We start from the raw sequence: 16,354 nt of genomic DNA on the forward strand, positions 1-16,354 counted from the left end.
TCTTTCTCTCTTCATTTCTCACTCTCACACTCTCCCCCCCCCCCTCTGTCATCTCCCTCTCTCTCAAAATATATTAACCACCCCCCCCCCCCCCTCTCTCTCTCTCTCCCTCTCCTTCCTTTTCTCTTACTCTCTACAAATGTCAATCTTCTCTTTTCTTTGCATACTGTCATTGATCTGCATTTTTCAATTTGCCTTTATCATATTAACCATGTATGTGTGAGTAACAAATAAAAATGGTATCAATGGCCTTTTTCCCCCGCTGTGTATCTAGTCACGGTCACACCCAAAGTAAATATAAAATACAGGATCGTGTTCTAAATGGCTGCTTGTCATTCACTAAAATCAGTATCCATTTTTTTCTTCAAATTCTGCAGTTCCTTCAAAGGTTTGTGCATAAAAAATGTATGTACATTTTGAATTTCTATGTCACAGACTCGTGTGTTCTTGTTTATTGTAAATCTCCGTATAATACACTTCTATCCACCACCAATCTTCAAAGAAATATTAATGCATGTTTCTATTCAATGCAGAGTAAAAAAGTAAACAATGATTATACTGTAGCAAGACATAAGAATATTTCAACTTTGTCTTTTGATTAGTTTTCATTTATTACATTTCATTTTTATTATGAAAATAACATTTGTAGAATAACATCACTGAGACCAACATATGTCTTTGTCTTAAACAAATTGTTCATGCTTTCCCCATTCTAATAAGAAAAATGTCACAATCACTGCATTTATTTCAATCTTTTGATTACTTTGATTTTCTGATATTCCAGACAGAAACCAAAAGTTGTTATTAGCTTTACATAACTACACCCTTCAAAAGTATAATGATAACTATCAGCAAACTCTACACAGTAAATATCTCAATTCTTGACATTATCTCTCTGATACTGCATGAGATCAAAAATTAGGTAGGAAAGAAAATAATTGGTTTGGTTTAGTATTGTTTAACTTGTTTTTTTTTTTCAGGGGGGTCTGTATAAACATAAAACCAAGGGTGTAAATAAGTCAAGAATCACAAATGCAAATGTTAACATACAGCGATATGAATATCAAAAGAGGAATGTATCTTCTATTCAGAGCTATTGATATATCTGCTCTATTTTTCCAACCACAAGTTCAAAATTGCAAGGGTTAGGTCTACAGACCTGTGTAAAACATAAACATTACACATAACAAGACTGAAAACACAATGCAAATTATGAATGTTGGAAATCACAAAAATGCATGTTTTACATAATAACACTGAGTAGGTGTAAAAATCACAGAAAATCAAACATGATTCATGTTTCACATGAAATTTAAACAGTATATTATAAAAAAAAAAAAGGCAAAACCACATTACATGCAGTTTTTTTTTCAATGGCAAGCAGATCAATTTGCATTGATATAAATAAAATAGCTCATGGTCAGTGATGGTCATAGACTTATGAACCACTAATCTGTAAAAAAACACTGTCAATTTGATATTCATTTTGAAGTTGAAAAATATAACCAATAATTAAAAAGGCCAATTAAACTGGCCAATAACTTCTTTTTTTTTCTCAAATGTGCAAACTTCATTTCTATCCTATAGTAAATTTGTGTTAAGTGGTCCTAAAGGAAAGTTTGCATTTTCTTTCAAGGCATAGAGCTTGATATGAAAAAGTTCTATTTCATTAATTTTCATGGGTAATTCAAATTTCAAAAAGAGACCCTTTGGAATTCATATTGTACTGTAAGTAGACATACCTATTTCCTATATGGTTGTAGGAACGTAATGAAACAGAGTTCGTCGATGAAATAATACAGCCCCCCCCCCCCTTCAATAATATATAGCATTCCTATTCTGAGGTGCAGAATTCTTACACTACCTATATTTTATTTGTGTAAGAATAATTTCATTCTTAATAGCTCCAGAAAATTGAGTCCTTACAAGTATTTAACACATTCACATTAAAAGAGGGTGCTATTTCACTCCATGGAGGAAGACAAATAAACTCATTTCTTCATCAAAGGTGTAGTTCTAACAAAGGGTCTGAATAATAATGTGTCTTTTGTAACAGTGGATTGTTTGCGGTGATTATTTTGGTCATAGATTTGATTTCAATTGCACCCAGCAATTTCAGCGTTTTTTATCGTGTCACAATATCACTAATCATGAGGGTGAATGTGAGCTATACACATATTACACTACAAATCAAACGTATCCAAGAATGAATCAACAATGGCACGCCAGGCTTCGAGATCTGACATGAGAGTTGGTAAATAATGTAACAAACTATTTGTATCCCTACATATAATCAACAAAATTCAAAGGTCTCTGTTCTCTGGTTTTATGAGGGCGACGCAACATATGTCCTTCAGAATTTACTCCCTTCTCACTACGGAAACAAAGAACAACAAATCTCGTACTATGTTTAATTACAGAGGTGGAGATAAGTGCGGAAGATCACCATAACTTTCATCTTTTGTTTTGTGATCTTTCCAAACAAATATTTTGTACCCTCATTAAAAGTCAATTATATGTGCCATCTAGTCTTTCTTTAAAGGACTTCTTGATTGCCCATGTTTCTGAACCATACAAAAGGTCATATAACACATATCAAATGGTTTTAAAAACAAACATTGCTTGCCATTTATCACATGATGCATTCTTCCAGTTAATATGATCTAAAATAATTTCAGGCACTTCACAATTACCTTAGAATTAAATTAGGCATACATTATAAATCGTGTGTTTAGTATATCAATTTATTTATAATAATCAAGCACTTCTTCATTGTGCTTTGTCGTATAGAAATGACATCTTCTGAAAAATGAAATAAAACTTTGACTATGATTAATTAATCTATATACATGTATGTTTCATTTTTGAGGAATTATGTTCATTACAAACAAAAGATCATCAAGAGACAAAAAATAGAAATTGCATTCTTTAATTTTCCTTGGTAAAATCTCAGAGGAAATTGCTGTAATACTATGAAATAATTGATACTACTCTCCAACATATATATACCAACATGGAATGTTTTCATTCAGAATTCAAAGAGTTGATTTCATACCCTAGATTAACGTCGCTGAAGCACCCCCATCAATCGGCATCGTGATACCATTGATCATTGCACTCTTGTCACTAAGTAAGAATAGAACTGGATCAACCACATCTTCAATTTCTGTAAAAGAAATCAAATACATTGATTAGTATACAACTAACATACTATGCTACAAGCGTTTATCAAGGGATACACAGGCAACTTAAATTTTTATGGATGTTTAACTGCCAATTCATTCATCAAACACAAATTGTTTTGACCTTGTGATTAACAGCGTAGGCAATAAAATAGCTTAGTCCACCAAGCCTCCACAAATAGATATCCATTACACTCTTGGAGCCTGCTTCCTAAAGACTTTTACAATTCAGTGGATTCACCACAGTGCGCCACCTTATTGGTTGCAGCAGACAGGCCAAAATTTGCAATGCGTCATGGGAAAAAGTCAACATCGAAATTCATCTCTGTGGTACACGCTTCATGCGTGTACCCGACTTTATGCTGCAGTGGTGCGGCCTGCACGTCTCAACCGGCTTGCATATATGCTGTCGACCACGGTCCAGGGTCTGGAAACGAAAATGCCGCATAATTCTTTGTGAAATTTAGAACCTTTGGGTGAATTTTCCACCACTGTTGCTATGGTTTTCACCAGTGCAGAGGATGGTGAAAAAACACACACAGTCACATTACAGTACTCTAGTATTGTGCACTGCATAAGCCTGTGATGTCGACCGTGATGTCCGTTGCAACCTATAGGTGGCAGTCTGAGCCACTTGAATATAGTTGTTTGCCATAATGGTAAATTCACTATAGTTTTAGTCCTTTATGAAACATGGCCTATATGACAGACAGCAAACCTGCCAAGAACATAGAGAATCCTCATCTCATTAACTCTTCATCTGCTTCAAGCCCTTGTATCTCAACTGGATTACGGTCATTTCAAGGACTTTATGTGTTCAAGGAATAATTTTGTAGTAATCTTTGACAGTACTGTGATAATTCAATCTTATTGCTTTTCACTTTGTACTACATCTCTTTCATGTTCATTTCTCATTTAACCCGTTGACAACTGGAACCGGATTATACCTGTACAAAGTCTATGGGAATGACAGAATTCAGTATTCAACAGGTTAATTTGTCTTCATAATTCCACCATCCAAACAGTCCTAAAGAATATCCACATGTTGAACCATGGACCTCCTCGACATTTGATAATTCTTATTTCTTCAAGTTCTCCTGTTAATGTGTACAAGGAATCATGTGCAGGAATCTTTGATATCTCATTAAACTCATTCTTTATGACTTGCCTTGTGATGGAGAGCTAAAAACCTGAAGAAGAATATTTCTCTTTTTTTAAACCTGAAAAACTATTTTGGTGAAGAAATCAGTATTTATAAAGGGAACACATATAAATGAAACTTTAAAAATTTGTATTTTGCATGAAACCATGACAATTCTTATTTTTTCACTAATATATAGTGAAAATCAGGGCCCCATCTTACAAAGAAATTACGATTGATCCAACTAACCACAACTATGGAAAGCCAGCAACGGCAACATCTAAATACATGTTTATTCAAAATAATTCTAGATATGATGCATATTCATACATTCATTGTTTTGACAATTAAGTGCACTCCTCTTTGTTTAAAAAGGACATTGTGCAAATTTCCTGAAGTATAATTATGAAATTGATGGATTTCCATTAATCTGAGGTTGAATCAGATCAATCGTAACTCTTTGCAAGACCGGCCTGGGCTAAATGAATTGGCCTATCAGGATCATCGCTGCATGCACATTTTGCTCAGTAGATTGACTAGGAACCAATCAGAATTGCTCTTTCAAATTACAGATTATTCGCTAACCGTTGCGTTACAGGGCCCTGGTGATGTAGTGGGTCTTACAATACAAAAGAAAATAAAAGACTTACCCAAGAATCTACCCAGAGGTATTCTGCTCATCATAGCAGCCTTCTTTTCCTCTTGAGACCAGTACTTCCTGGACATTGGTGTAAGTACCACGGTTGGATTCACACAGTTCACTCGGATCTATGATAACATCAAATGAGTTCCAAGGGTCATACATACTGCGCTCAGATCATTACAATTGTACATCATCATTTAATAAAAAATATTTTGATGTGACAACTGAAATATCCAATTATGTCCTCTTCAAAATACATGTATAGATACATCATCATCGAGGGTAGTGCTACAGGAAGGGGCAGGGGGGTGACCCCTCTCTCCCATTTTTTTCCAATTCCAATGATGAAAAAAAAAAATGGAGAAGAATAGATTTACAAAAGAGAAAAAAAAACAGAAGAAAAAAAAAGAATTAAGAACATCAAAAAGTAAAGTAGTGAAACTCTTTATTACCCCTGTAATTTAATTAAGGACACAAGATAGGTGGTCTTGTTCCCTACCCCTCTCTAATATTACCTTGGTTCTGCTCGTTAATGTAATAAAAACAGAAATAAATAATAGTACTATTCATACAGATACCTTATGTCTGGCAAATTCTAAAGCAGCAACCTTTGTGTATGAATCCAAAGCCCCTTTGCTTGAAGCTGCAAAAATAACAATGATAAACACAGCATTATCATTCGCCATCTACATGTATCTAGTAAAATATCCTGAGGCACAGGCTGCAATAACAAGCATGGACAAGGGCAACAAAAAAAATCAGTGAAACCAAGAGAGTAATGGTTTTCATGACCAGGTGGTTTTTATGAACATGTTATGCCTAATGCGTTCTTTTCAATGAAAAATGTGAAATTTAACAATATCATATTTTTATTATTTACATTGGACTTTGGAGAAATTATCAGCATTGTCCTAATGTGCTTATCGTTTTTATTCTTTTATTCAAATCAACTTCTTGTTGGGGTGGACTTAACCTCTAAAAATATCGACATATATATACAACATGATAAAATATTGCTCACCATAAACAGCATGGTTTGTAAGTCCCTGTAAACTGGCGATACTAGAGAGGTTTACAATTGAACCACCACATCCTTTTGCAATCATTCTTTTTGCTATAATCTATATAAAAGAAAAGACATTTTTTAAATGTTGATCACAGAACCAATCCACTAAATGTAATTGTACAGACCCATCTCCAATGCCATATTTGCACCATTAAAAGAGTCTACATATCATACAAAAAGGCCATGTAAAGGGGGAGTGAACTGTGTGAGGTCTCTCAATTACTGTGTGTTATAAATACATAGTCTTAAAAATATACATTTTCAGATATCTACTTTATAAACTACTGAGAATGAATTGACCTATATTTGTATAGAGAAATTGTTTTGAGAGGAAAGTAATTGTTTTGCTAGTTGGTAACATAATTATTGTGGTATAAATGTATTGAGTAGGCCTACTTAATTAACATGTTATCAATTCAAGTGGGTCTATATTACAAGACTACACTAGCATTATCGATAAGGAAACTGGCCAGTTACGAGTAGTTGAGGACTAGAGATGGCGCTATTGGTTCGTATCTGCTTTAACTGTGTAAAATAACTCTCTTCAAACACAGAAAACAAATATTAGCCCTCACATGAGGGAAAGGCAAGGCAAACAGAAACAAGTGGAATGCCTCTGGCCGTCTCACCTGCATCACGCGATTCAATATAGCAGCAGTGCTGATTTTGAAAACTACTATAACTCGCACAAGATGTTCAGTGATACTTGGTTACTCTTATTTCCACGTTTTATGAACTAGACCAATACACTTATAGAGATATGATGGCAATTCAACAAATACCCCCAACGTGGCCAAAGTTCTTTGACCTTACATGACCTTTGACCTTGATCATGTGACCTGAAACTCGCACAGGATGTTCAGTGATACTTGATTAGTCTTATGTCCAAGTTTCAAGAGTCAGATCCATCAACTTTTAAAGTTATGATGGTAATTCAACAGATACCCCCATTATGGCCATAGTTCATTGACCTTTGACCTTGGTCATGTGACCTAAAATGTGCACAGGATGTTCAGTGATACTTGATTACTCTTATGTCCAAGTTTTATGAACTAGACCAACACACTTTCAAATTTATGGCTGTAATTCAACAAATACCCCAATTTGGCCAAAGTTCATTGACCCTAAATGACCTTTGACCTTGATCATGTGACATGAAACTCGGGCAGGATGTTCAGTAATACTTGATTAACCTTATGGCCAAGTTTCATGAACTAGGTCCATATACTTTCTAAGTTATGCTGTCATTTCAAAAACTTAACCTCAGGTTAAGATTTGGTGTTGACGCCGCCGCCGTCGGAAAAGCGGCGCCTATAGTCTCACTCTGCTATGCAGGTGAGACAAAAATGGGGAAGGAAATGAGAAGAAAAGGGGAAGAGAGTACAAAGAAGGGAATCAAAGGAGACTGTGGCTGTATGAACATACCACGGTACAGTGCCCCTGCCTACATCATGATTCAACTGTGCAAGATTGCTTCTAACTGTGATCCATCTCAATGGCTTTAATATGAAAACACTGATTCTAGCTGCCAATTGACTGGTTAAGTTTCTGATTCAATCTTCTTGTATCAACTATGGATATATTATGTTGTGACTTAACGTTTCTTTTATTTCCCTCTTGAACGAGTAAAGAATAACAATATCATGACTCAAGTGCTAACAGTCACAAGTCTTCATTTCTTACAATGAAGCTAGATAATAGTAATTTATGTAATAGACCACTAGTATTGCATATTTTCATTCAGATAATATTGTGAATGAGTGCAATTATTAACAATAACAGGCTACATTGATCCATAGGACTAACCAAAGTTTGCTTCTCCAAAGAAGTCATATTACCTTTGTGATTTGAAGGATTGATCGGTGATTTATCATCATAACACTGAAAATAAACAGACATGAAAAAGAATTGTTCCAAACATCATCTCACAGACATGAAAAAGAATTATAATTCCAAAATTCACCTTACCAATTCCTCAAATTGCCTATTTCTCATGATAAAATTGGACAACTTCAAGCAAAAGTGTGCTGAACATGATGCCCACTAAAGATGCTTCTCGGAGTTGTATTTATTTTCAGGTGCCTAGACTACAATTTACAAATCAGCAATCAAAAGAGTTGCGCCCCAGGATGTCTGTTGCACAGTTGGAGACCACTAACAGTCTCCTGTGCTGTATATTTATTTTCATCTTGATAACATATTTAATATTTATCAAGATGATAAGAATTATATCAAGTGGCCATAGATTATAACATATGTTCAGTAGATAATATATATCTGTTATAATTTATGGCCACTTGATCTTTATCAGAAGAGAGAATGTTTGGAGGCAAACATTGTTCCTTGGAAAATATTAAGGTATGAATATTGTAAAGAGTTAGAGCTGATAAATGTGCATACATTAGAATGTTGCATCCTGGGTAAGGAAACAGAGACTGTTTCACCATTCTACGGAATGCTGTTCATCAAGGCTGGGAATATCGCCTTTAAATAACGAAGTACCATTCTTAGAGGGAACAACGTAATATACCGGTATAGGTTATTCTTAATCTTAATAGTATATTGCTAAATCAAAACAAATTTTTATCTGTTTTTTGTATTGTTTGGACAATACTGTTATGGCATGATCGATTGGAAAGGGACTAGATTAGCTTTAGTGTTGTTTCCTTCTTTTTTTTCATTTAGCTTTAATCTTTTATATATGAGCAATATTTTATCCTCAATTCACAGTTTCAAACTAGAAAAAATGCAGTAAAATTGTTAGCTTACAAAAGAGAATAGCAATGAAGTCTCACTTGTCATAGGCTTCGGCAGACACCTCAAGGCATGTTTCTCCACTAGATACACCAGCGCTGTTAACAAGGAGATCAAACGGAGGCAAGGGTGACAGCACTTCATTTGTTTTATCCCAGTCATGAACATCCAAGCATATTGTCTCAATACCAGGCACCTGAACAAAAAAAATGGAAGTGAAGGTGCAAAGATAAATACAATCAAGAATCATTCAGGAAATGGGAAGTTGGAGGGACGTTGGAAATCTCTAGAATAACCAATTTAATGCCTTTTAATATTCTTGATTGCCAAATATATTTCCTTTTGGAAAAATTACAAAATGTTGTCATGAAATACAACTGAATGCTCATAAACATTTTATTATTCATATATTATTATCTATTGGAATATGCACATATCGTTTGCGGTCATCCGAACCGTCCAATCAGTCAATTTTGGTCCAAAAAAAAAAAATCAATTTTGAGATTTTTTCATAAAATGAAAGTACAAGTCCTACTCTATTCATAACTAAATTTCTAGGCAGCAATTTATTCTATTTTCTGAGATATGAGAGGAATTTCACGGCGATGCCATACAAATTTTTAATAAAATGCGCAAATCCCATTGGAAATGTGTACTGTAACAGAGTGATACGTTTTGACTGACCGCGATTTCAATGCGCACGGTCAACCAAGCTGTCGTCATTACGAAAATAGCCCATTTGGAGTTCCACCGCTGTTGGGGTCGCAAACTGCGGTAATATACCCCAAAATTCGTTTGAAACTCTCATTTCTCATTTGAACATTTCCAAGCCCCGATAAACCCATCTTGGCCATGTAATCCCCGTTGTCTCAATTTCACCTCCACAGGCCAGTAAAGCCAAGGACGAAATGATAAACAACAGCTGTGCTATTACGTAAGACTTCTCTGCCTGAAGAAGGAACTTCGGAATTAAATTATTGTCTTCGATATTTAATCACGTTTTCAAAGGCATATTGTATTCAGACATCCAATATTAGTCCTTTTTCAATTTCGAACGAAGAAAATCGACCTCGAAATAAGGAAAATAAGCGAATAAAAATTAGGTTATGCTTTGCATGCAGGGACTGCCCTTAAAGCGCTGCGCACACGATGCATTCACCGCGTGTATACACGGAACTCCATAGCAGGCTCTTAGACACGTTGCAATCCATCGTGTGTGACCCCCTGCTGTGCTGGGCTGTCGAGTTATCTTCAGAGCGAGGTCAAGAAATAGGTGTTTTGATACTTAAATTTCTTGCTTGGGGGCAGATCGGGATTATAGTGGTTGGAGAAGAGAATTGGTGAAAACGATTTGGGGTATACCCCTTTCAAATGGAGGTATTTCGTCATGTATCAGCACTGGGAACTGCATTGACTTTTCATGTGAAAAGCAATGTTTTGACTGACCGCGCGCATTGAAATCGCGGTCAGGGTTGTTGGATTCCCTATGGCGTTTTTGTACAGGGAAAATCTAAACCGCTCAAACCGAAATTACAAGCATGTAGCTCTTCTGCGAAATTTTCTCGAATTCTTAGTTTTGTGTAAAAATAAAGATACCAATGTCAAGCAATTGTCTTGGTCTTTCCAACCATGTATTTTTCTAGCAATGAATATGTTGTAAGGCTGGGGAACTAAGTGTGAAAATTAAACTTTGAATACGATTTTCTCTGAAATGGGTTTGCACCATCGTATGTGTGATACGACGGTTCGGAAAACCGCCGACGATATATTGACCAGCAGCAGGACTGAATGGGTTAATTACAATATCAATACAAAGTAAAAAAAAACATGACAGCAAGAACAGTAAATATAATTTTTGGCTAATAGATTGAATGGCATCAATAATATAATATTAAATAATATATTACTTTCAACATACATGAAGCATGAAGTCGAAAATTGAAGCATGAAGCAATAAGTCAAAAAGATGAAAATAATTTTTTTGCAAATATTACACATAAATCATATTGTCATCTACTTCAGCAGTAGCTACAGAATATTTGAAATTGGGCGCAGCGGGGGGGGGGGTTGACCATCCAAGAAATCAAATTTAGAGATATAGATGCCAATTTTTCCGTTTTTGTACACATTCTATGAAAAAAGGTTGGGGCTGAAGCTTTAACGTTTTTTTATTATTCAAGCTCAAAAAATTTCAAATTTATTCAATGATATAATGAATGAGATTTAAGGGTATTTTTTACCTCCTTCTTCAATGAATCTAAATCAGCCTGGGATCTTGTTAGAGCAGTAACTGAAGCTCCACATTTTGCTAGTGCTACTGCAATTCCTCTGCCAATTCCTGTAGACAAATTAAAGTCAATGACATGAAATACAGTTAACAGATCATTGTAGGATGATACTAAATTCATAAGCTGATGTTTCAATTAACATTGAAAGAGATTCAAAATCGACAAAATATTTGCTTCGTCTCATAGATTTTATGGCGCACTGGCATAAATCCATATAACAAACAATTTGGCCAAATAATTTTTTTTTTCAAATAGACAAATGCCAGGCTTAAATTATATTTTATAATCCAAGACCATTGGAGATCATGGCCACGTATGCCCTGTTGACTGGCCTTGAAATCCCACTGCACTGGACCCTGACTGTCTTGACTTGAACAGTCAGTCCGCGTATCCGCAGCCCGTCCGAAAGTGCTCTATTTTATTCAGCGGTATGCATAGCCGTCCGTGGTTATGCATACGTAATGAGCTGTGAAGACGAACTTTCCGATCGGTGTTTTTTGCTCTTAGAATCGTTTATTCCTCACAAAATTGGTCTTATTCTATAAATAAAACTTTGAAATTTCTCATCAGCTAAATAAAATGCACATTTAATGTATTTTGAAGACCGATATTTAGCTTAGAAAAAATGATTTTTTTCAAGAAATATATGTGAATAAACAGAGCGCATTTTTGCATCGAAATCACACTTGCGTCAAATTGATATTATAATCAATATAAAGCGTAGACATTCTTCTTTACGACTGAAAAAGAATTAGGAAATTTCATGATGTAGCAAAGTCAGGAACCACAAAAAACCACGGCAATGTCCATCGCAAAATGATTGGAATTGCAGTAGAATTGCCGACGCGTTCTGATTGGTCAACAGCGGCGCACAGACTTGCAACATTTTATATAGCTTAAAAAACCCATAAGTAGTATGGAAGAGATCGATGGCGAATTGCGTAAGCGCATTGTTTTGGCGTGTGCAAGGACCCTGGTTCGAACCCGCCGTACTGTTTTTTTTTTTTTTTTTTTTTTTGGGGGGGGGGGGGTGATGGGGATATGTTTATGCTTTTTCTTTAAATCATATTCCTTCATCGTTCCTACCCAGCTTTATTCTCTTTTTACTTTCATGTGAAGTTCTATTTAGGCCTGTATTTATTAAATCATGGAGCTATTAATAGCTCTATGATTAATTCTTACTTCTTCTTAATCACTGCTTTTGATTTTCAAGTTCTTGATTACACTTATTTGGGCAGGGGTGGGAAGGGAAGTGAGTTAAAGGTCAAGTGCACATCAACAAAAAATTATTTGAATAAATACAGAAATTTCCCTTTTTTAACACAAAACAGTTATATACACAAAACAATGGTATGCAAATAGAGTTGATTATGTCACTCACATCACATTACTTTTTAAATTTTTGTTGCATTTTTATTATATAAATTTTAGCAAATTTGATCTTAAAAATCTTCCTCGAATCACAAAAGGTTACATTTATGGAAACTACGAATGTTAATGGAGGAATTAAAATCCCTCTCAAAATTTGTTAATGAAAATTAAAATAAAATATACATGTCATGTACATGTATCAAATAAAAAAATACACAAGAAATTAGAGTGCGTGTGACATAATCGGTTCTGTAATTTGCACATTGACCAAGATGAGCATATAATTGTTTTATAAAATTAGGCAAATTTCTCAATGTCAAAATAGTAATCTTTTGAATTTTGAATCATAGTTTTAATGAAATTTTCTGCAATACTTTATTTTTCTTTAAATTCAAATTAATTTTTGGGTGGGGTGGACTTCTCCTTTACTCTTTGCTTGGAATAGGGAATGCACATTAATATTTATCCACGAACAAAATTGTCTAAACATATGCAAATCAGTAATTGGACACATGCTCACTTTCCTTTCATCCAGGCCACTCCCTCACATCCACCAGGTTTACAGTCTTATAACAAAAATGATGAATTAATTATAATACCATCACACCATAGCTCCATGATCACACAACATTCATACAGTGCTTCACAACAAATATTTCACTTCTGTTCATATATGCAATAATTACTATGGAAAACAAAAACAAGGCGTAACCACATTCAAATACCGTTTAAAAGGACAAATATATTATACCTTTCGAAAAAAAAAATTTGTGAACATACATGGCACTTAACCTTCAGCACATTAGATAACATATAATAGAGTTGCTTGAGAACAAAATATAATTATGGGGCATTGCAAGAAACTTATGTTCAATTGCAAATCAACTACATGTTTGTGTTTAATCAAAGGACTTACCCTTAATTTTGGAATGTGTGATTGAGTAGAAAGTTTCTTGCAATGCACTATTAGTAACATTAAAAATGTTTTTTGGTTTTGAATTGTGAATTTTTATTTTTGTCAAGCTGTATTCCTGTCCAAGTCAGTATTCTTAGTCCTCCCCAAAACTGTGCTCTAATTTTTTTGTTTCCAATATTGATCAATTTTCTGTTGTATCATTATCAGTCCAAAAATTGCAAACGAAAAAAGGGCTTTGTCCAAATCATGGTCTGACCATTATAGTACATGATGGAATCTCCCAGAATGAAGTAGCAAGCAGAGACCAGAGTCAGCAAGTATGCAGATCTGTGTGTAGAAGAGACAAAAAAAAGAGAGAAATAGTCTAAATTACTAAATAATCATTCAAAGTATGAATTATGTTACATGTAAGTCAATTGAGACTAAGTCTAAGTACTGTCTGTGACAGCCACAATTTTTTTATTTGAACAAAATGGGTTATAAATACTACTGAGTACGGTAGTACCAGACTTTTTAGTTTGACTTTAAACTGTTTATAGTCTCTAGAGTAGACTGTCTGAGCTAATCATCATTTAATTCTTAACCGCAGCCTGGGGCAAAAATCATCATGGGACATGGGGCTCAACTTCGACTAATAAAGAAAAAAAGGTTAATAATTTTCAACATAAATCAAGAAATATCTCAATCTATAAAAACTTGATGGAATTCGGAAACCTGATAATCATTGAATAAAACTTTAGAAGGGATCTACTTATTAAGCTTCGTTTATATTAAGTCTTAATTAAAAAAAAAAAAAAGTCCACCGTCCACAGTCACATATATAATGCGAGCTATCTGCCATCATTACAGAAGTTTCAACGTATGGGACCAAAGGCGAAATTCTACCAACCCGCGACGAACGTAATTTTGGCATTATTTCGCGCCATCGTGGAGTGAACGAGAAGGTTACTTCCGGGTAAAACGTAAATTTCTTGATTTTTAGGGTATTATTTTCTCTAAAATTAAAATATAAGGTGAGTTTGCGTCAAGTTGGTTCTGACATATTTTGAACAGTGACTTTTCTTCTTTCTAAAAAACTCCGATCGAAACAATTTGGTTATGTAGCAAAGTCAGGAACCAAAAGTGAAATTCCGACTACAAAATCGCAGTTAAAATATTACTAAAATAAGCATCAATTAAAGTGGTAAAAATAGTAGGTTGAAAATGTCGAAATATGGAAAATTATATACCAAAGTGTAGATGAAGGTCTTGAGAATAACTTACCACAATTCGTTTCGACGTAAACTGAAGTTAGCGACCAGTACAGAGCTATAACTTCAGCCCCTCCAATTCAGTGGGAAAATCAAGCCAAATTGATCGCACGTTTTCCTTCGGAGACCGCTAGAGGGCCGCTGAATAAATTTCCATGAATATGCTCATTATCGCGCGAGCTGCGGTCTGACTGTGAAATTTGAATATAGGTTTGTCAAATGTGCCATTTAATCCCCCCATTACATTATCATTGTCTGTTGATTTGCACTGACTAGATATACATATAGATCTAGACTAGAGTTATGAAAATGCCCTCAAGCGGTGAGAACTATTAGTGTGGGAACGTGGCCTTGTCATAAATAGAAACTTAAGGCCTGGAAATGAATAAAAATTACCAAATAGATCAGAGTTAAGACTCCGGGCGGAGGCGGAGCGGTCACAAACAGTCAGTCACAAACATGAAGCCATTACATTCATCAGCGCGTATAATCTATTATAAACAAATGAATTATGGAAATCACAATTCCTTGATATATGTATTCACATAGCACACGAGCGAAATTATCGGCTACAGCTGCACAGGAGGCACTCTGGCTTACTTTTAGAATACAACGCAAAATTACCAGCCGAATTAGTCTCACTAATGTGCAAAATTTTCTCAATATAAGAGTCAAATAATGCGCTCACCTTTTCCTGCACCAGTCACAAGGGCCCTCTTGTTTTCAAAACGAATTTCCATGTTTTTGTGAGACTCGACGGTCAGCTGTACGTCACTCGATCACTGCACTCTCAGAAAACAGCTGATCAATTGACTTCGTCGTTTGGGAATGGGGGCGGGGCCGTTTGGGCAAAAACCAAAGACGTTATGGCAAAAACGATAAAACAATTAGAAGTAGGCCGGAAGTAGGACAGGTGTTGGATTGTATGAAGAAACTTAAAAAAAATAGTATGTCAAAAGAGAAAAGGTGTTCTTCGATTTTTCATTTCAAACATGGAAAGTCTTACTCTTAGTCTTAATTTGGACAAAAAAGTACCCGCTTTCCGTTTGTAATACTGAAAGAAAGTAAGTTTTTTTTTTCAGGGGTATACGTACGTCCTCCTTTTGGCAAGATATTGGATACCTTTCATGGCTCCTGATGATTGAATTAACTTTCTGATTCTAATTTTAACTAGACCCATATACATGTAAGTCTATTATTTTTCATTTTGCAAAATGGCAAAAGGGTGCATTATTAACATTTTATTTTGTATTCAATTTTCACTTTAATTTTTTTTGTAAGGAAGGTGTCTGTTCATATACCACTATCACTCTTTTCGATTGATTACTATTTTTTACACATCAATCTGTCCTTTTCTGGTAAAGGCATATGCAGGGGCGGATCCAGGAATTTTCGAAAGGGGGCACATTTTCCTGATGAAAAATTTGACAAGCAAAAAAGTGGGGGTTTTAACCCGAAATTAAGGCGATTCTGTCCACGAAAAAATTTGACAAGCTTAAGAAAAAAAAAGGCCTTCACTTTCAAAGGGGGGGCACAGGCTGGCTGTGCCCCCCCCCCCCCCTGGATCCGCCAGTGTGCATATGGTTTTTCTATAGTGTGCTGCTTTTGATCTATGACCATCTTTTTTATATGTATTTCTAAAAATCTATTCCCACTGTCCAGTTCCTATATATAACCCCCCCCCCCCCCATTTCTTCTTTCTTGTTCTTCGAAACATTTCTTTGGTAATTTCATGTATCTGTT

At 35.1% G+C, this 16,354-nt stretch overlaps 1 protein-coding gene across 1 annotated transcript; it reads right to left on the minus strand.

Moving 5' to 3' along the window:
• Positions 1 to 586: 586 nt before the first annotated feature.
• LOC129269218 (L-xylulose reductase-like) lies at positions 587 to 15,700 on the minus strand. Its single transcript, XM_054906685.2, has 8 exons — positions 15,300 to 15,700; positions 11,027 to 11,124; positions 8,828 to 8,982; positions 7,871 to 7,913; positions 5,988 to 6,087; positions 5,545 to 5,609; positions 4,974 to 5,091; positions 587 to 3,166 (listed from the first exon to the last, which is right to left on the minus strand). The coding sequence occupies exons 1-8, from the start codon at positions 15,349 to 15,351 to the stop codon at positions 3,057 to 3,059; spliced, it is 741 nt and encodes a 246-aa protein (XP_054762660.2). The 5' UTR covers positions 15,352 to 15,700; the 3' UTR covers positions 587 to 3,056.
• Between the last annotated feature and the right edge of the window lie 654 nt (positions 15,701 to 16,354).

This window comes from Lytechinus pictus, chromosome 10 (assembly GCF_037042905.1).
Source record: "Lytechinus pictus isolate F3 Inbred chromosome 10, Lp3.0, whole genome shotgun sequence".
Classification (NCBI taxonomy): domain Eukaryota; kingdom Metazoa; phylum Echinodermata; class Echinoidea; order Temnopleuroida; family Toxopneustidae; genus Lytechinus; species Lytechinus pictus.

Coding starts and splice junctions, on each gene's coding strand:
- LOC129269218 (XM_054906685.2), bottom strand. CDS start 15,351: ATGGAAATTCGTTTTGAAAACAAGAGGGCCCTTGTGACTGGTGCAGGA. Junction 7,914..8,827: donor TCTGCCGAAGCCTATGACAA/GTGAGACTTCAT, acceptor GTTTATTTTCAG/TGTTATGATGATAAATCACC. Junction 3,167..4,973: donor ACCTCTGGGTAGATTCTTGG/GTAAGTCTTTTA, acceptor TTTCTTTTACAG/AAATTGAAGATGTGGTTGAT.